Source organism: Notamacropus eugenii, chromosome 5, assembly GCF_028372415.1.
Source record: "Notamacropus eugenii isolate mMacEug1 chromosome 5, mMacEug1.pri_v2, whole genome shotgun sequence".
Lineage (NCBI taxonomy): Eukaryota > Metazoa > Chordata > Mammalia > Diprotodontia > Macropodidae > Notamacropus > Notamacropus eugenii.
In genome coordinates, this window is record NC_092876.1 from 370,896,685 (window position 1) to 370,918,177 (window position 21,493).

Genomic DNA, 21,493 nt, shown 5'->3' on the forward strand with positions numbered 1-21,493 from the left:
ATTCTAGAGCAGCATAAGCCACAAAATGAAGGAGTGAAAGAGATTTCCAGTCCAAGACAACCTAGAAGGCTGACAGGAAAGTTCTGTTGCACTGGGCTCAGAATGGAGTGCAGCTCAAGGAGTGCAGCCCAGCTTTGGCCATGTGGCGTGGCAGGGGCAGGACTGGAGCAGGCTTCAGGGCGTGGAATCATGGATAGTAGCTGTGGTTCCCAGATTTCTCAACCCACAAATGCCAAAGACAGCTTCAAAGGTTGGTGAGAAAGCTCTTTGACCTGGGTGAGAAGGGAACAGGGTCCTGCCCTAACCCTGGCCCCAGGGCAGTGAAAATCACTGTAGCACAACATCCATTTTTGGAGCCCCCTGCCTAAAGATCCTGGGGGAATTGAGCAGCTGATCTAGATCTCAGTTCTGAGTGGCTGTCCTGGGGTGACCACACCTAAAGGAGACCGAAAAAAATGCTGAAGAAAATAACACCTTTAAAAATAGACTAAACCAAATGGCAAAAGAGGTCCAAAAACCCAATGAAGAGAAGAATCCTTTAAAAAGCAGGATTAGCCAAGTGGAAAAGGAGGTCCCAAAGCTCACTGAAGAAAATAGTTCTTTAAAAATTAGAATGGAGTAGATAGAAGCTAATGACTTAATGAGAAACCAAGAAATTACAAAACAAAACCAAAAATTGAAGACAATGTGAAATAACTCATTGGAAAAACAACTGACCTGGAAAATAGATCCAGGAGAGACAATTTAAAAATTATGGGACTACTTGAAAGCTATGATCAGAAAAAGAGCCTAGACATCATCTTTCATGAAATTATCAAGGAAAACTGCCTTGCTATTCCAGAATCAGAGGATAAAATAAATATTGAAAGAATTCACCAGTCACTTCTTGAAAGAGATCCAAAAAGAAAAACTCCTAGGAATATTGTAGCCAAATTCCAGAGTTTCCAGGTCAAGGAGAAAATATTGCAAACAGCTAGAAAGAAGCAATTCAAGTGTTGTGGAAATACAATCAGGATAACACAAGATCTAGCAGCTTCTACATTAAGGGATCAAAGGGCTTGGAATATGATATTCCAGAAGTCAAAGGAACTAGGATTAAAACCAAGAATCACCTACCCAGAAAAACTGAATATAATACTTTAGGGGAAAAAATGTCATTCAATGAAATAGAGGACTTTCAAGCATTCTTGATGAAAAGACCAGAGCTGAATAGAAAATTTGGCTCTCAAACACAAGAATCAGGAGAAGCATACATACAAAGGTAAACAGGAAAGAGAAATCATAAGGGACTTATTAAAGTTGAACTGTTTACATTCCTACATGGAAAGATAATATTTGTAACTTTTGAAACTTTTCTCAGTATTTGGGTCGTTGGAGGAGTTATATACATATACATATGTATATATATATGTGTGTATATATATATATATATATATATATATATATATATATATATATATATATATATATATATATATATATATATATATATATATATATATATATATATATATATATGTAGATAAGAGAGCACAGGGTGAGTTGATATTTACAAACTAAAATTAAGGGTGAGAGAGAAATATATTGGAAGGAGAAGGGAGAAATGGAATAGGGCAAATTGTCTCTCATAAGAGTCTTTTTCAATGGAGGGGAAAAGGGGGGAGGTGAGAGGGAAAAGGTGAAGCTTACTTTAATCACATTTGGCTTAAGGAAGGAATAACATGCACACTCAATTTGGTATGAAAATCTATCTTACACTACGGGAAGGTAGGGGAGAAGGGGATAAGTATGGTATGGGGGGGGCATGATAGAAGGGAGGGCAAATGAGAGGAGGGAGTAATTTGAAGTAAACACTATTTTAGGGGAGGGACAAGGTCAAAAGAGAAAACAGAAGAAATGGAGGGCAGGATAGGATAGAGGGAATATAGTTAGTCTTTCATAATGTGACTATTATGAAAGTCTTTTGCATAACTATACATGTATAGCCTGTACTGAATTGGTTGCCTTCTCAGTGGGGATGGGAGGGAGGGGATGGGAACTCAGAAGTTGGAAGTTTTAGGAATGAATGTTGAGAATTGTTTTTTCATGCAAACTGAGAAATAAGAAATACAGGTAATGGAGTGTAGAAATCTATCTTGCTCTACAAGAAAAGAGAGAAGATGTGGATAAGGGAAGGGAGGGGTGTGATAGAAGGGAGGGCAGATTAGCGGAAGGGGTAATCAGAATGCACAGTATCTTGGGGTGGGAGGAGGGAAGAGACGGGGAGAAAATTTGGAGCTCAAAATCTTGTGGAAATGTTGAAAACTAAAAATAAATTAATTTTAAAAAAAAGAAATTTGTGTAGACTGCATCAGAAAAATGGGAACAGAATCAGAAACCCAGTTTATCCTGTAATCAACATTGTGAAAACAAGTGATTCTGAAAGACTTAACTGATCAACTAGGATTCTGGAGGATCAGTGGTAAAAAGTGCCACTTTCTGACAGTGAACTGATGGACTAATTTGCAGAATGAGATATGTTTTGGATATGACCAATATGGGGATTTGTTTTGCTTGGCTATGCTTATCATAGTGGTTTTATTTTTCCTTTTTCTTTTCCAACTGATTGTGGCCACTAGGTGGGATAGGATTAACGTGGGTCTAATTTCATTATTAATGTGGAGAAAGGTACTTCTTATAATTTCTATACTTTTGTTTATATTTTGTCAGTGTTTTTGTATTTTTTAGGGCTTAACAACTTAAAACAGTCACGAAAGCTAGCTAACATTGTTGCTAGTTGATTGAGGGAGGGAAGGGGCAGGAACAGGAAGATGAGTTAATAATTGAGAAGTATAAATATCTTTTGAAGAACAATAGTAGAATTATCAGCTATTTGAATTACTGTGATAACTGGTAAGCCCCTTCTGGATTGTCTTCTGTCTCCCTCTAAATTAACATTGTTTTGTAGGCTTCATACTACAGGTAGTCATTTCACATTGTCATTTACACCTCTCCTACTCCTCCATACTCCTTGAAAGAAAAGGTGCTGTGACAAGTTTAAGCAGGAAAAATTCTGTAAGGACATAGGGAAGTTCATAACTGGGTTTTGAGGAAATAAACTACATTCAAACAGACTTATGAGTATCAATAATGTATCAGTGTATTCTTTTATAAACAAAGGCTTCTTGCCAACTTTGAATTTGTAACCCTTGTAAAAATAGACTGAACCTATCTGAAGACTCAAAGGAAGTCTCAAAACATTTGAACATTTTAAGTTTCTACAGTGTAGAAAAGAGTGTTCATGAAAAGAATGCATGAAAATGTATTAAGCATTCATGTGTGTGTATAGCACCATGCTAAGCATCAGAATATAAGTAGAAAGCCAACAATGTATGCACTCAAAGAGTGCATGTTCTAACAAGTGTAGCTAGTGTACATTTCAGGTGTTGGTTTTAAGATGGGGAAAGACCCTGTGGTTCTTAGTTTGAAGAAAGTAACACATCTTTTAAAATGTCATTTCCATTGATAAAAACTATATCTATTTCTGATGTTGGAATATCTGAAAGTTCCAAAGACTTCAGTGGTGAGGGTTTTCTTTTCTGGATCTTCAGTAGCTGTGATTGCTAGAGGAGACAGAGGCTCTAGCACCTGCTGAGGTGAGTGTCAGGTTCTATCGCCGCAAGGGTTGCTTTCCTAGAAGATGGTCTTGGTAACAAGGTTAGTGGTCTGGTAGAGGTGGGGGGGATGGGGCAGTGCTATTCCTCAGGTTCTTAGGCTTATCTGCTTGTAAGTGGCATTTGGTTGGTATGGAGTCCCTTCTTTCTTCACTAAGATTGTTTCCCATAATGATAGATACGGAGGCTGGACTAGAAGCAGGAAAAGTGGTCTGGGTGGCCTTGCAGTTCTCTAAGCTTTTGTCTTTATCATACATTTTTTGGGTCACTTGTACACATGTATGTAGATAATAATTCATTGACAGGAAAACCTGATCACTCCATGTAAGTAGATAGGGCATGCTCAACTATAGCAAAACCCTCTTAAAATTGTAATCTTTTTTTGTTCAGAAACTCTTTAGAACAAAGTTGATCTTTAAAAGTACCATCAAGGAATTAAATGAGCTTAAAACCTCTTCCTCATACTGCCTCTTCTGTCTGGATTTTTGTAACAGTATGTTTTCATAGTATGTCTGATTACTCCTTCTCAGTCTACTCTGCTGACTTTTCTATGTCCTGCCCCTAACTTGGGGTGTTAACACAGTTCTCTCATAGGAGCTCTGCTCTTTTCAAAATTGCCAGTGATGTCTTAGTTGACAAAGCTAAAGATTTTTTCTCAATCTTATCTTTTTTGACCCCTCTTCAACTTTTAACACTGTTGATCACTTCTTTTCCTGTATTCTTCCTCTTTAGATTTTTGTGACAGTGCTTTCTCCTGGTTCTCCTTCTACCTGTGTGACTGTTCCTTCTCAGTCTCTTTTACTAGAATTCCTTCCAGGTCATGTCTGCTAACTGTTGGTGGTTCTCAAGGCTCTAACATTAGCCATCTTTTCTCTCTCTATTTTGTATCATTCCATGATCTCATTATCTCTCATGGATTCAATTATCTTCTCTCTGCAGATGGGTTTCAGATTTTTATGTCCAATCCTAAACCCTTTTCTTACCTCAGTCTATTACCAGTTGCCTTTTGGACATTTCAAAATGAATGTCCTGTAAACACCTCAAATTTGACATGTTCAAAATGAAGCTCATTATCTTTCCTGCCAAGTTCCCCACTCTTTCCAGATTCCCTATTACTCTATAGCTAAGTCGCTTTTCAAGTCGCCTAGGCTTACCTCAGTTTTCATCCTTGGTTCCTCACTCACACTCAATTCACATATCTAATCATTTGTCATGTTTTGTTGTTCTAACTTCATAATGTCTCTTAGAGATGTCCCCTTTTCTCAACTCATGTGACACAACCCTAAGGCCACATCATCTGATCCCCCACACTGGACCACTACAATGGACTTCTGGTTGGTCTCCCAACTTAAAGACCTTTCCTACTCCAGTCCATCGTTTGCTGAGGTGGCCATATGATCTTCCTTAACATCAAGTCTGAACACCAGTGGCTCCCTTTTACCTCCAGGATCAAAAATGGTGTCTTTGGTTTGACTTTTACAGCCTTTTTACAACATTCTGCTTTTCAGAAACACATGACATTCCCTCTCTTCATTCCAGTGTTTATACTGACTGCTTCCTATGCCTAAAAAAGTTTTTGCTCCTCACCTTTGCTTCTTAGCTTCCCTGGTTTCCTTCCAGATTGAGCTCAAATGTTTCCTTCTACAGAAGGCATTTCTCTCTGAGATTTCCTTTAGTTTATATTGTTTATATCTTACATGTACATAACTGTTTGCATATTATCCCTCTCTTCAGAATGTGAGCTCCTTAAGACCGTGATTTTGCCTTTCTATGTTAGGAATTAGAATAGAACGTTGTAAATTCTTAATAAATGCTTGTTGACTAACTGCACTCTTTGTAAACTCATGAACTCAAAGGGTTTAGCTCTCATCTCTACATAAATAACTCCTAGACCTATGTATCCATGCATAGTCTCTTCCATGAGTCTCAGTCCTGTGTTATTAGTTTTCTTTTGGTCATTTCAGACTAGTTATTCGAGAGAATCTGAAAGTCCCTGACCTGAACTGATTTCATTTTCCCCAAAACTCTTCCCTTTTCCAACTTTCCCTATTTCTTTTCTAAAATTATTTTTTTCTTTCATTATTTCTTAATTACATGTAAAAACAAAAAAAGTTCTGTTTTCCCCCAATTCCATGGAAAAACATTTATTAACATTTTTCAAAAAAATTTCAAATTCCAAATTCTATTTCTTCCTCCGCTCTCCCCTTCCAGAGATGTTAGTCTGATATGTCATACATGCGTAGTCATGTAAAACATTTTCATATTAGTCATTTCATGCAACAAGATTCGAACAAAAAAAGAGAAAAATCATATCCTTCAGTCTCTATTCAGACAATATCAATTCTTTCTCTGGAGACAGGTTGCATTTTTCATCATGAGTCATTTCCACTTGTCTTGGATCATTGTATTGCTGAGAATAGCAAAGTCATTCACAGTTCTTTGTTGTACAGTATTGCTGTTACTGTGCACAATGTTCTCGTGTTATTGCTGGATAAAAGGGTATATATACACAGTCCTTTGGGCATAGTTCGATATTGTTCTCCAGAATGGTTGAATCAGTTCACAACTCTACCAACAGTGCATTAGTGTCCCAATTTTCCCAGATCCTCTAATTATCATTTTCTTTTTTTCTTGTCATATTAACCAATATGATAAGTGTGAAGTGGTACCTCAGAGTTGTCTTAATTTGCATTTCTCTAATCAATAACTATTTAGAGCATTTGTTCATGACTATAGATAACTGTAATTTCTTTGTCTGAAAACTGTTCATAGCCTTTGACCACTTATTAATTGGGGAATGACTTGTATTCTTACAACTTTGACTCAGTTCTCTGAGTAATTGAGAAATGAGGCCTTTATCTGACATACTTGCTGCAAATTTTTTTAAAACAATAATTAAAAAGAAATTTGAGTGTCAAATTCTCTTCCTCCTTCTGCTCCCACTTCCTGGAGGAGGCAAGAAATTTGATTTTGATTGTACACTAGTTCAAAACATGTCCGTATTGGTCATCTTGCGAAAGAAAACAAAATAAAACATTAAAAACAAAGTTTAAAAAAAATATGCTTCAGTCAGCATTCAGCGTTCATCATTTCTCTCTCTGGAGGTGGATAACATTTTTCACCATGAGTCCTTTGGAATTGTTTTGGATCAATGACTGATCAGGATAGCTGTCTGTCAGAGTTATCCATTCTTAACAATATTACAATACAACATTGTATGCAGTGTTCTCCTGGTTTTGCTCATTTAATTTTGCATCAGTTCATATTAATCTTCTCAGGTTTTTCTAAGAGCATTTTTCTTGTCATTTCTAATAGTATAATACTATGTTATCACAATAATATACCACAGCTTGTTCAGCCATTTCTCAATTGATGGGCATCCCTTTGATTTCTAATTCTTTACCAGCAGAAAAAGAGTTGCTATAAATAGGTCCTTTCCCCTTTACTTTGCTCTTTGAGATATAGACCTAGTAGTGTTAAGTCAAAGAGCATACAGTTTTACAAATTGTTTTCCAGAATAGTTGGACTATTTCACAACTCCACAGTGTCTCAATTCTTCTGTATTCCCTCCAATATTTCTCAGTTTTCTTTTCTGTCATGTTAGTGTCTTGCCAGTCTGATAGGTATGAGGTGGTATCTCAGAGTTGTTTTCATTTTCATTTTTCATACTAGTAATGATTTAGAGCATTTGTTCATATGTCTAAAGATAGATTTGATTTCTTCTGAAAACTACCTGTTCATATTCTCCAACAATTCCCTACGTGTTTGAGAAATGAGGCCTTAATCAGAAAAACTTGCTATAAAAGTTTCCCCCCCATTTCCCTTCTAATTTTGGTTGCATTGGTTTTCCTTATGGAAAAACTTTTTAATTTCACGTAATCAAAATTATCATGTTACTTTCCATAATCCCCTCTGTCTCTTGTTTGAACATAAACTCTTCCCTTATCCATAAATCTGACTGGTACATTTTTCCATGCTCCCCTAATTTACTTCTATAACCCTTTATGTCTAAATCATTCATCCATTTTGACCTTATTTTGGTATACGATGTGACTGTTAGTCTGTGCCTCATTTCTGCCAAATTGCTTTCCAGTTTTTCAAGCGATTTTTGTGAATTGTTGAGTTCTTACCCCAAAAGCTTAGCTCTTTGTTTCATTGTTTCTTTTGAAGGGACCAGTACTCTTGGGTTCACAGTATTGGCATTATTCTCTACTGCTTATTGTTTTCTACCCTATACATCCAGTAAGTTAACAAATCTTATCATTTTTACATCCATGATATCTCTTGTACCCCAAAACTCCTTTCTGCTCACATAGCTACCACCTTAGTTCAGGTACTCATTTTCAGTTTTGCCTGGATTATTGTAACAGCCATCTGATTCACCTCCTTGCCTCACATTCCTTGCCATTCCAGTCTATCCTACACACTTCTGCCAAAGTGGTTTGCCTTAAACACAGATCTGACCATATCACTCCCCTCCTCAATAAACTCCGTTGACTATCTCTAGAATCAAATATATATTCTTCTGTTTAGATTTTAAAGCTTATACAACCTAGACTCAATCTTTCTTTCCAGCCTCAGTTATTATTACTGACCATGTGATATTCTGTAGTTGTCAGCTTCTACACTCCATCGCCCAAATCTGTGCATTTTAAATAGCTATTCCTCTCCACTTCGTAAAATTCCTCTCTTCCTTCAAGATGCAACTCAAGCATAATTTTCCACATGAAGCCTTTTCCTCATCTCCCCAATTGCTAGTGTCCTACCTCCCAAATTATCTTTTGTTGAACAACTTACTATTTACTTTCTATATATACATATATATGTACTTATCTTCTTTAATAGCATTTAAGCTTCTTTCTAGCAGGTGTCTTTATCAATTCATTGTATTTGTATCCCCAACACCCTCGCTATGTAGTAGGAGCTTAATAAATGTTTGTTAATATATATATATATATATATGCCTTCATTCAAGTCATCGATAAAAATAGTGAAATAGCACAAATCCACTGGCCTTTGACCCTCTATTTATATTTATATATATTGAAGAGCTCCTTCAAAATTGACATTGACGCACTAAAGAGAATACTTTGTCTTTGGTCATTCAACCAGTTCTGAATCCACCTAACATATAATCTAGCCTTTCTCCATGTTTTCTATAAGAAAAGGTTTTATAAGAGGTTTTGTCAGATGCCCTTCTGAAATCCAGGTATATTATCTGTGACATTTCTGTGATCAGCCAACTTTGCGATCTTGTCAGAAGGAAAATGAAGTTGGTCTGGTTTGTTTTGTTCTTCATTATGTCTTGCTGGTTATTAATGATAACGACTTCTTTTTAAAATGTTCACAAATCAAGTTTTTTGGATTTGGGAGATATTTGGACAGGACCTATGATTTTACTGTTAAGGTGAACTGCCAATGAGGAAACTTCCTTTCATGTTACAGATGGGCAACTACTCTCCAGTTTATAGCCTTAGAGAGTAACATGGAGCAATGAGAAGATAAATGACTTGTTCAAGGTCATATCTTGTATCAGAGGCTTGATTGAACCCAAGATTTCCTAATTACAAGGCTGGAGATTTTGCCACTATGCCACTATGCATGTGTTCTCCAATATGTTTCAAAAATATTTATGGGCCAGATTCATTGGCCCATAGTTTGAAGGACTTTTTGTTTAATTATGACATTTAACTACCTTCAGAGTAAAAAGATGACTACAACCCTTGTAACAAATGTGCATAGTTAGGTAAAACAAATTCTTCCTACACTGGTAATGTCCACAAATGTCTTATTCTTCATATCTAGTTCATCACTTTTCTGTTAGGAGGTAGGTGATGTTCTTCCTCATCTGTCACCTGAAATCAAGTCATAGTTGGCCATTACATTGATCAGAGGTCTTAAGTCTTAAAATTGTTGATTTTTTTTACAATATTATTGTTATGCTATAAATTGTTCTCCTGGTTCTGTCTGCTTCACCAACCATCTCAGGTTTCTGTAAACCCATCCTTTTGTCATTTCTTATAGCACAAACTTATTCCATTATATTTATACTTTGTTCAGCTATTCCTCAATTAGCAGGCACCCTCTTAGTTTACAGTTCTTGGTTACTGGGGAAAAAAGCTGCTATGTTTTTGTATTTGGATCCTTTTCCTCTTTTTTTGATCCCTTTGGGGTAATAGGCCTACTAGTGGTTTCTGTGTCATACTGGGTAAGAGAGTATGCACAATTGAATAATTTTTTAGGGCATATTTCCAAATTTCCAGAATGCCTGTAGCAGTTTACAGCTCCAGAAACTCTGAATTTATCTATTTTCGTATAGCCTCTCCAACATTGTCATGTTCGTTTTTGTCATCTTTGCCAGTCTGGTAGGCATGAGGTAGAAACTCAGAATTGTTTTTATTTTTCATGTCTCTAATTATTAGTGTTTTGAAGCATTTTCTTCTTTAGCTTGGGTTTCTTCCCTTGAAAACTACTTGTTTCTATCATTTGAACATTGGAAATATTATTTTATTTTATTTTTCATTTAAATTTTCAGTTCTAAACTCTCTCTATTCCTTGATTCCCCTCATATCCATTAAGAAGGTGATAAATGTCAGTGTATGTGAAGTCATGCAAAACATTTTCACAAAAAAAAAAAATAAGAAAAATAAAGTGAGAAAAAAAGTTGCAGTTTGTACTTGGTGTTCATCAGTTCTCTGCAGATGGATAGCATTTTTCATCATGGGTCCTGTGGAATTGTCGTTATATTGATTGTATTACTACTTAAGTCTTTCACAGATGATTATTGTTATAATATTGCTGTTACTGTGTACAGTGTTTGGTTCTTCTCAGTTCACTTTGCATCAATTCATTTAAGTGTAAACAAGTTTTTTCTGAAACCAGTATTGGGGATATCCTAACTCATCTTGGTAGGATCTACTAGTGTTTTATGTTCTGCTGGCAAATCCTTTATGTTCACAAATGAACAAATAATGAACAAGTCATTATGTTCTGCTGACAAATCCTGTTAACCTCCATGCCATAATACAGCATCAGAAGAGTAGTTGAGAAGACATTAAGAAAAAGTATTTGCTACATATTTTAGTTAAACATTTTGTATGTGTTTTATTTCAGAAAGTTGTTCAAGTATTATCTGTTCTAAAGAATTTTTACTTTTTTTTCTAGAACATTTTAACTGGGACAGTTACTTGAGAGAGACTGGATCTTTAGCTGCTCCATCACAGTGTTTCAGACAGGTAGTATACTCTCATAAAGACCTTTTATATAATACATACCCAAGAAATTTCATAGAGTATGTTATTAACCACTCTGAAAAGCTTTCTTTATTTTAGGAGAGGAACCACTCTTAGTAACAGTTTCTGGTAACATGACTTTTCTTGGTGGCAGTAGGATTATGATACACCAGTCACCCAATAAATGACAGTGTTTTTGCCCTTTATTGGCAATATTTTCAATACCAGTGGGCTTGGATAAAGTATGTGCCATAGTTAGCATCACTAACTTGGCATTCAGAATGACTGGTTAGGACCATGTCATCCATTCAGTTTAGGATGACTAAACTTAAAGACATTGAAGATGACAGTCATAGAGGGACAGTATTCTTGTTTTTGAGTGACCAGTGCATGGAAAAGCAAATGGTTCTATATTCAAATACTGGTATATTTTTTGAAGTGACGTTGGGCAACCTTCTCTTCTGGCATACCAGCAGATTTCTGATTTTGTCTATCCTTATATGTAGAACATAGTTAAAGTAAGTACTGTGGTGATAAATTATATTTTTTTGCTGTCTGGTATATACTTTTAAATAAACATGTCTTTTTTTTTTAATATAGTCCAAGATTCCACCTACTAATGAATTCAAAGTTGGCATGAAATTGGAAGCACGTGACCCACGAAATGTCACTTCTGTCTGTATTGCCACAGTCATTGGAATTACTGGTGCCAGATTACGATTGCGACTGGATGGCAGTGACAATAAGAATGACTTTTGGAGACTTGTAGATTCTTCAGACATACAGCCTGTTGGAACATGTGAAAAGAAAGGAGGCATGCTTCAACCTCCTCTGGGTAAGGAGAAAATGTTTCACTATGTCCCTATTAGTTTGATCCTCAGTAAAATAATTTGGGAGTGATCTTTATTTTTCATCTCTCTAGTATCCCTTGGAAGCTTTATAATTAACTATCCATTTTGTATGAGGAAAAGATGAATGATGATAGGTAGCAGAATACTGTATACTATGGAATTAAATTCAGTATTGAATCTCTAAAATTTGATGTCTCTGTTTCCTATTAGTAAAGTAGTTTATTGTAACATGCACGTGCCTCTAGGGTGTTTTAGGCAACTATTACTAATTTGAAAAGGTTTCTGAGTCTGGTAGCAAACTCTTTTTCTGTCATCCAAAGAAAGCCCAGCTAAGTTGAGAATGGCTCATTATCATATTGCCTAATTGTTTATGACTCTTTTGGCGGACTGAGAGTACAGCATCTCTGGAAAATGAACTCAAGGTATAGAGAGGGGTTTAAGGTGTTGAAGGATTTACAATCCTTGGAATGCCCACACCAATGGAAATATTCTTAAAATATGTATGTGTGTTCATTTACTCAGAACATAATTCATTTGACATTTTTTTACCCAAATTACTGTAAGGAAATCCATAGACATGTACCACATCAGATACCTGCCTGTAGGAGTAGGGTGGACTCGATTATTATTCTTTATTGTCTGTTAAAGTTTACTCCATGTCAGAACCATCTGGTATAGAGAGGTTGGATGTATCTGTGGGCATAGGAGAAAGGTGGTGACTGCTACCAATCTTCACTTTTACACTCAAGAACTTGAGCACTTTTAAGGAGCAATGTTACTGGGAGTTAGAAGGCCCAGTCTTACAGATTTATGAGAAGCCATTGAGGAAGGAACAGATGTTGCATTAACTTTCCCCAAATCAGTCTGAATTCTAAAATGTGTCCTTAGTCTTATGAATCTAGCCCAATTTGGGGGCAAAGTTCCTTTTTAAATGGAGAGACAGTGTTGATAGTAGAAACAACACTGGACTTGAATAACACTGGGTTTAGGTCTTCTCCCTATTCTCCCTATTGTGTGCAAGCTGCATGACCCAGTTTTCTCTTATGAAATAGAGATGATGATAATTGTATTATTTACTTCATGAACTGTTGTGAGGAAAGTGCTTTTGCAAACTATGAAATAATATGTAAATGAGAATAGCCATTATGGTTAAAAAGAAGTTTGAAAGGTGGACTGTACATTAGAAAATATGGGTGAATTCATTTCTTTAAATAGCCTTATATAAACCTGGGACAAGTCAGATGCTCTTGGATTTTACTTGATAATTGTTTTCAAGGATGGAAGTCAGGTAAGAACAGGCAATCAGTTTATTTCAATTTTTGTAAAATTTTAAGTTTGATATGGATAGATATTCTTCATATAACATCTTGTCTCTATTCCATTACTCTTGCTACATTGTTAGCTGTAGAATATATTTAGTGGTTAGTTTTAGTGTTCTTTCTGGTTAACTTAAGGGTAGAGCTGAGTATACCTCTCTTTGCTGCTTTCCTATTCCGGGAGTTTTCTTATTCAGAAGTAAATACTCATTTTTTTTCTTACTGGAGTGCTAAATATACTACTAGATTTTATATTCTCATTCTTTTTAAAAATGTGTTCACCTTTTGGAGTTTTTTCCTCAAGTTTATAGTGTACTTTCATAAAATACATTCAGTTGTTAGAAAGCTCCATATGAAATATTAATACAAAGTTGCAACTGAACGTGGTCATAATGCATTTAATTTCCCAGTTTAAATTTTGAATCAGTTTATCAGCAAGTATTTATTGAGCATACAATATGTGCCAGGCACTTAGTATAGACTAAGGTAGTCACGTAGACTTAAAAGATGTTGCTTTTTAGAGTGGCAGTTCAATATTCCCACCACAATTTTAGTGAATGTTTTTGTTAATTTTTAAAGTATGTGATCCCTGTGTACATCTATCTTCCCTGAATTTTGAAGGATTATATTTACCTGAATGCTTCACTTTTCCCCCATGTTTAGTTTTTTTTTTCCGTATTTAATTTTTATCACTTTGGTTTTTCTACATAGTTAAATGTCAGTTCCACTGAAATCAAATAGTATAGGAGTATTTAATTTTTTCAAAGTTACATTAGAATAATAAAAGGTAGAACAGGAAAAAAGTGAGCACAAGTCAGTAAATTAAAGTTGTTGACAAAGTGAATATGGGACATTATTAGAGCAAAGTAGGGGTGTGTGTTCATACGTATTGTTTTTTCATATCTATGCTGTTATGCAGAGAAATGCCTCTTGATTAGAAATCTGTGTGTTTAAATCACATGCTCTTTTCACATATCTTTCATGGGTATTATTCTCTCCCTGCCTTCCCAAACCAAATTTTGCTAAATTATTCCTTACAGTTTTCTTTGTTAAATTTTTAAATTTTTTTTTGACACTCTAGATTGACTTATTTATAAATGTTTCACCTGCCTACCTCTCTTAGCGTAGACACTGAACTGTTGTATATATACAAAACACTCCTCAATTTGGGTTTCAAGATGAGTAACTGCCAAGGGGAAACTGATCATCTCTAAAAACGACAGAAGCTATTTATTGGGTCTATGCCAGGTTCTAAATGTGCCATTATTAGCTTCTGAGTTTTCTAAGAAAGAGGCTCTTAATTGAGGATGATGTTGTACACCTGTACTAGGAGGCTAAACCTTGTGTATCACTTGAACTTCAGGAGTTCTTAGCACTGGCCACTAGGTGGCCTAAGGTGGGACAAACTGATGTAGGTCAGAAATGGAGCTCATCACTAGTGGGATAAGACCATGAATAACCCCTCCACCTTCATCCTGGATTACATAGGAAGATCCACTCTAAGAAAAAAGAAGAAGAGAAGCACTGATTAAGTCTTTTATGACTAGCTTCTGGTATTCCAAAAGTAGCCGATCACCTTTAGAGGCCATTGAAAAAAGAGATTGCAACAACTGGAATAGATTTTTCCTCAGAAGAGAGACAGTTAGGTTAGGACAGAGCAAATGAAAAGGAGATCCTGATAGTGCAGAAAGTAATAAAAATGTCTTTACACAGCAGTTACTTTTACTGTTACTCCTCTATTGCAGCTGTTAAGAAGTGTGAGGATGGAGATTGTTGTTCAGGAGGAGTAGGACAAAACCTGCATTCAGTATTTCATCAGCCTTGTGGTTCATTCTGACTCTAAACAATGACTTTTATTGTTTGTTTTAACCATGGTCATAGATCATTGCATTAATATAATATGAGCATCAACATACTGTCACTCCCTGGGTAGGATATTTATACTTCCAAGAATGGTGGTGAAACATCCTTACTATTGACACTTTAGTCATTTTTCTAAATTTGTTGAAAAATCTCATACTGTAATTTTTTATTAAAGCATCATTTTTTAAATTAAATAGGATTTCAGATGAATGCCTCTTCTTGGCCAATGTTCCTCTTAAGAACGTTAAATGGAGCTGAAATGGCACCTGCAACATTCTTTAAAAAGGTAAGAAGACTTACCACAAAATAAGCTTCCATCAGTTGGATCTTTATTTTATTATTTAATGAAAAGTCTTGAGTTGTTTAATATGGAAGGGTAAGAATATTATTTTAAATTACTTTTAACTGGAATAGTAAGGTTATAAAACTAGCCAGAATTTAATTAACAGCACTTTACTGTCTTTGGATTTGAAAACTATACTGTAGATAAGAATAGACAGTTTACAAAAGAGAAATGCAAATTGTCAGTAAGCACTGGAAAAAAGTGCTTCACCTCAAGATATAGCTACCAAATTCACAGAAATAATTAGAAGTAATGAAACACATTGCTTGCAAAGTTGTGGGGAAATAGTCATCTTTTTCATTGCAAATTAATAGAATCTTTTTAAATAGCAGTCTGGAACAATGCTTTCCTCAGATGTTGTTGACTAATGGCATAAGATTATCCTTTGCACAGTCCAAATGGAAGAGGAAGTCTCTATAGATGGTAGGGTTTACCAAATGTTCTTCTTTGTACTATTATCCTGCTGGTTGCTTCAAGCCCTGGGATATTGCAGGGCCTTGCAAAAGAGATCATCTTACCAGTCCACATGCACATACACAAGTCTCCCTTCCCCTCCAATTGTATGAGGATTCTCCTTATTATGCATATGTAGCGAAATGCGCAATCTCTTCAATTACTACTTTGGGTTATGTATCTTGTACTGGTACTGCAGATGCATCATGAACTAGAACAAGAATTGAATAGAAAATAAAGTGAATTGATGGTGTTTGGTAAGTGATGTTACGTTTTTCAGCAACTCTCACCACTGAAGCCTTTGTTTTTAGCTCCAACATTCTCAAAACAATATTACATTGATGGTATTTATTGAATGCCACTGTCATAGATCACTAAGTTCTCAGAAGAATCAAAATTTCAGATTACTTTCAGAGGCAACAGAACAATATATAGTTGGTGTTAATTAGCTTCGGAATATTATAAAAAATAATTTACAGATGAGGTTGAATAAATGACTTTTACTTGTTCCTAGAGGGCTCACTTAGAAGTAGTGGATGGAATTTGTAGAGATGTAGATTTGGACATGACGTGAGAAAAAAACTTCACAGCAGTTAAATCACCCAAGAGTAAAATGAGCTGTCTCCCTGGAAATTTTCAAGTAGATTGGATGATGACTTGCTAGGAATGCTATAGAGCAGATTTTTATTTAGATACTGGTTATATATACTAGGTGGTCTCCCAGTTTCTTTTCAACTCTGAGATTCTGAGACATCAAAATGGCATCATCTCTGTCTATATTATTGGAAAAAGTAACAGCGAGGAATATTGGAAGAGGGTATATGTCATACTATAATGCCCATGAAGTAGAACCACCCTGGAGGTTCAAGAAGAAGAGAAGGGCACAGAATCAAGAGACCACAGGGATAGAATAATTATATGCATTTTTGGGTATGGTCATTTTACTGGTTGTTTTTGTTGAATTTTTTTTCATCAAAGTGATCACTATGAAAGGAGAGGGTTTTTTTACTCTTCCAAAAATGATAGCTTAAAGACAAGACATAAAATAAAATGATTTTTATGAATCCCAGTTTTTAAAAAAAGTAATTGAAATGAATTTGGAAATATGTATGATTACTCATATATAATTGATATCAGAGGGCTTGCATTCTGGAGTTTAGCACCTTTGGTGTGCAACTTTGCTAAGCCTTTTTCAGGGCTGCTCATCCACCTTTGGTGTCAACCTGATTTACTCAACATTCAGCTGTGACTCCAAAAAGCTGTAGAATGCTCAGTGGCTATACCTCAGTAAACTGTCTCCGCTGACCGGTTAAAATTAGGATGAGGGTAAGTGATAGGCCTTAAATTTCTTGGTGAGTTAGGAGGATGTCCACCCTTAGCATGAAGACTTTCCCTAGCCTATAGCTGAAGTAGGTGCTGTGGAGTGCTTTACATCTTGGTCAGGCATGGAAGATGCCGAGATCATCCACTGCATCTTGGTGCATATTGGTGGTCCTGACTTGTTGTCTTACCACTGGACTTTGTTGACTTGGGAAGATAAAGTGAGGTGGACAACATTATACAACTCTGCCTCACTTAAATCCAATTCATGCACAATTCATCTGTGATGTCATTGATAATGTCATCTTCAGGAAACAAATGACATGTAACAACGACCACAGCTTGCCTTCTCAAGTAGGAGGTTAGGGGAGAGAGGGAAGGAGGGAATTTGGATCTCAAAAATTATAAAAAATGAATATTAAGTTGATTTTATATGTAATTGAGAAAGAAATAAAATAGAAACATACTGTTTTTGAAAAAAGGAAAAAATAATCTTAAATATACTCCTGCGTAGGAAAATGGAATTAGAATAAAGGGGTAAGATGAAAACTTAACCAAAATTTCTTTCACAGATTATTATTAGTGATATCTATAATATAGTTTAATTATTTAATAGGCCCTTTTCTTCTAAAAATATTTTCCTGAAACTCAAAATAGAAATATCCCTTTTACTTGGTGATCTCTTTCTTTTATATACTCATTACCATATTTGGGAAGTACTGTCCATTAGAGGAGTTTTTCTTTATAAAGTGAATAAAACCTTAAGGCTCTTCTGATTCATTACATGTTTTAGCTCAGCTTTTATGCCTTTAATTTTGGAAGAATGGTTCTCTATTTTTAAGCAGCAGAGGGAGACATATCCTTAACAACCTCTGAACTTAGAGAAAAAGCTTTCTTAGAGAAAAGCTGAGAGAAGGCATTAATCTTTTTATAGAGGTCATCCAGTCCCGGGCTCTCCCCAGCCCCAGTAGGTTAACATTTTTTTAAATGAGATTTTTGTGTATTGTTTGCTACAATAGACATTCCTAACTGTATTAAAAATTTTTTTTTAATCGAAACATCCCTTGTAGTTTGGATGAAAAGTTCTGAAGACTAAATGACTATAAACTTTGGATTACTAGTGCTTTTCTTTGTACCAGCTTTTTCAAATGCATAGTATTTTTTTGAAAAACCTTTCTTCATTTTACCATTCTTTGTAGCATTATTCAATTAAAAATATTGTATGTCATTATACAAAATATTATGAAAAAAACCAAACCTTTGTGATTCATTTATGAAGAAGGATAGGAACTAGACTTGTGATTATATTGGCATAGGGAAGGTCCAGATAAGAAAATATCCTCTCCTGATGGAGGTTGATACCTTCTCTCCAATACGCACTTTTAGAGAGTTACTAGATACTGAGAGGTAATGTAACTTGTCAGTAGTTACATAAGCTATCATATGTTGGCAAGGTCTTCCTGTTTCTTAGATGATCTTGCTGTTTGTCATGTTATGCTGCTTCTTATAATTAGGTGTAGAGTTGTAAATAGATTCAGAAAAATCTTTATTTCCAAAATGCTCTCCACTCCTTGTTATTTGTTTATATTTGAACACTACTACTAGATCTGATAGTTAATCTGAGGATTCTCAACAGCATTACTTTTGCTTTATATTTCAAAAAAAGATTCTTGTTTATAACAACCATTGTAAGCTTATGGTAATGGTAGTTTGCGTGACTAGGATAAAACCAGCAAACAAAATATCAACCTAAAATATTAAGTTATGCCTTATTTAGAAATTATACTATTTCCTAAAGGAAACTTTTTTCTAGTCCTGCACACTACTTCCCTTCTTTCCCTCTTACCCCCAACCAGTTACTAACATTTCTTCTACCAGATTACTTTATATCTCTTTTGTATCATCTGTGTCCATGCTATTTTCCTGAGGATTAAGCAGGTTGAAGAGAGGGACTATTTTATTTGTCTTTGCACATTGTATGTTGAAAATGATGCATAGTAAATGCTTACTGAATATGTGATGGTTGAACAGCAGTAAACTCATTGTCTTGTTCTTTTGTTAACAAATAGTGCTTGGCATTGGGACATTTTAGCAAGAATAGAATTTGAACCTTGGCTTTGGTACTCTTCCCCTACCACTCTTGTGCTTGTGATACTGCTTAGTTGCAATCAAACAGTCAATAAGTATTTAAGTGCCTGTGAGGTATTAGGCATTATTGATAGTGCTAGGGAGACAAGTACAAAAGAATGAAACTATTTCTACTTGCAATGAGCTTACGTTGTAATGGGGCAGGTTTGGAGGGGAGGAAGAGCTAACAAGTACATATGAAAATATGATATAAATGTAAAATTAATATACACACAGAGTAATTAAATACAGTGTAATTTGGGAGGAAGGTTGTTAACAGTAGGGGTAGATCAGGAAAGGGTTTATACAAAACATGGTGCCTTAGCTTCATCTTAAAGGAAGAGAATTCTGTGAGGTATTCTAAAAAGAGTGCATTCTTGGCATGGGGGATGGCTAATGCAGTGTATCTAGACGAGAACAAGTGAGCAAGAGAGAACAGGCCTTGTTCGTTGCACTTTAACTATGTGTGAGTAGGAGTAATGTCTAATGAGGCTGGAAAGGTAAGGTATCATTTGTGTAGGGCTGATGTATTTGTATTTTATTCTCTAGGCCATAGGAAGCCACTGGAAGAGAGAGACATCAGATCTATGTTTAATAATCTTTACTTTGAAAGTATTGTGTACAGTGGACTGGGTGTGGGAAGAAACTTGAGGCCAGTTAAGAGATTTGCAATAATCTATGCAAGTGGTGATAAAAACTTGAACCAAGGGAGTAATTGATTAATGAGAAGTTGGAGATGAGATATTTTGTGAAAGTAGAAACACCAAGAGATTTGGTAAAAGATTGGATATATAGGTTGAGGCAGGATAAAGAGTCAAGGATAATGCTGAGGTTACAGGTTTAAGATATTGGATGAAACGATGGTGCCTTCAACAGAAATAGGGAAGTTGCAAAGAAGGGAAGGTTTAGTGAAAAGATAATTCAGTCTTAATCATATTGTATTTGAGATGTATTTGGGATATCCAGTTTGAAATGTCATGTAGGCTGTTGGTGGTATCGTAGTAAAGCTCAGGCAAGAGATGGACTGGATATGTAGTTCTGAGTCTCTGGCATAGACTTTAAAAAAATTGTATATTTTCCCTAATTACATGTTAAAATAATTTTTTAACATAAAAACAAGCTTTGAGTTTCAAATTCAATCCCTCCTTCCCTCTCCCTGAGACAGTAAGCAATTTGATACAGGTTATACAGTGTATTATAGGAAACATTTCCATATTAGTCATTTGTATGAGAAGACTCAGATTAAAAAAAGAATGAAAGAGTGAAAAATAACATGTTTCAGTCTGTATTCAAACAGTATCAGTTCTCTCTCTGTAAGCAGATAGCATGCTTCATCATGAGTCTTTCAGGATTGTCTTGGGTCATTGTATTGCTGAGAATAGCTAAATCATTCTCAGTTCTTCATCATGGATTATTGGCTGTTGTTTTGTACAACATTCTTCTCACTTCATTCTGTATCAGTTCAATCAAGTCTTTCCAGGTTTTCCTGATTATCATCCTGCTTGTCATTTCTTACAGCATAATGTTCAGTCATATTCATATTCCATAGCTTGTTTAAGCATTCCCCAAATTATGGACATCCTCTTGATTTCCAATTCTTAACCACCACAAAAAGAACTGCTATGAATGTTTTTTGTGCATATGAATATTTTTTTCCCTTCTTTGCTCTCTTTGAGATATAGGCCTAGCAGTGGTATTGCTGGATCAAAGGTTATGTATGATGAGTAAACAACTTCACCTGCAGTGCCAGCATAGACTTTTAACAATTTCCTTCTGTTTTTAAAGACATTCTTAATTTGCCTTTTTATTTCTGTAAATAACCTTTTGTTACATCACTAAAATTTCCCTCAGTTTTCCTCTATTTCCTTCCAGATGTTTTCCATGTAATAAACAATATTTTTAACTTTAATAATATTTTTTAAAGAGAAAATTTTTAAAGAAAAATCAGCAAATCTGATTAGTACTTCTGAAAAGTCTGAAAATATATGCAGTATGCCATACACCCCCATAACCCTCCCATCTCCACAAAGGAATGTTGTGAGGGTATCTTCTTTTTGGGGACTGTGCTTTTTCTTTGTAATTTTACAGCATTTACTCATGATTGTTTTACATTGTTGTAATCATTTGCATTGTTTTCTTGGCTCTGTATACTTCACTCTGCATCAGATTATGTAAATCTTTCCATGCTTCTTTGTATTTGGCATTTTCATTGTATCTTAGAGCAGAGTCATATTATATTGTTATTCAATCATCAGTAAACATTCATTAAGCTCCTAGCTTATGCCAGGTTCTGTGCTAAGCATTACAGATACAAAAAAGAGTCATAAGACACTCC

At 35.3% G+C, this 21,493-nt stretch overlaps 1 protein-coding gene across 3 annotated transcripts in view; it reads left to right on the forward strand.

Annotated features, from left to right (window-relative positions):
- The window catches only part of SCML2 (Scm polycomb group protein like 2), a 162,098-nt gene that overhangs the window by 35,849 nt on the left and 104,756 nt on the right, over nt 1-21,493 (forward strand). For all 3 annotated transcript variants that reach the window (XM_072614216.1, XM_072614217.1, XM_072614218.1), the window contains exons 4-6: nt 10,818-10,888; nt 11,486-11,720; nt 15,113-15,201. In XM_072614216.1, coding sequence (XP_072470317.1) covers nt 10,818-10,888; nt 11,486-11,720; nt 15,113-15,201 — 395 coding nt within the window. The remainder of the gene's footprint in view (nt 1-10,817; nt 10,889-11,485; nt 11,721-15,112; nt 15,202-21,493) is intronic.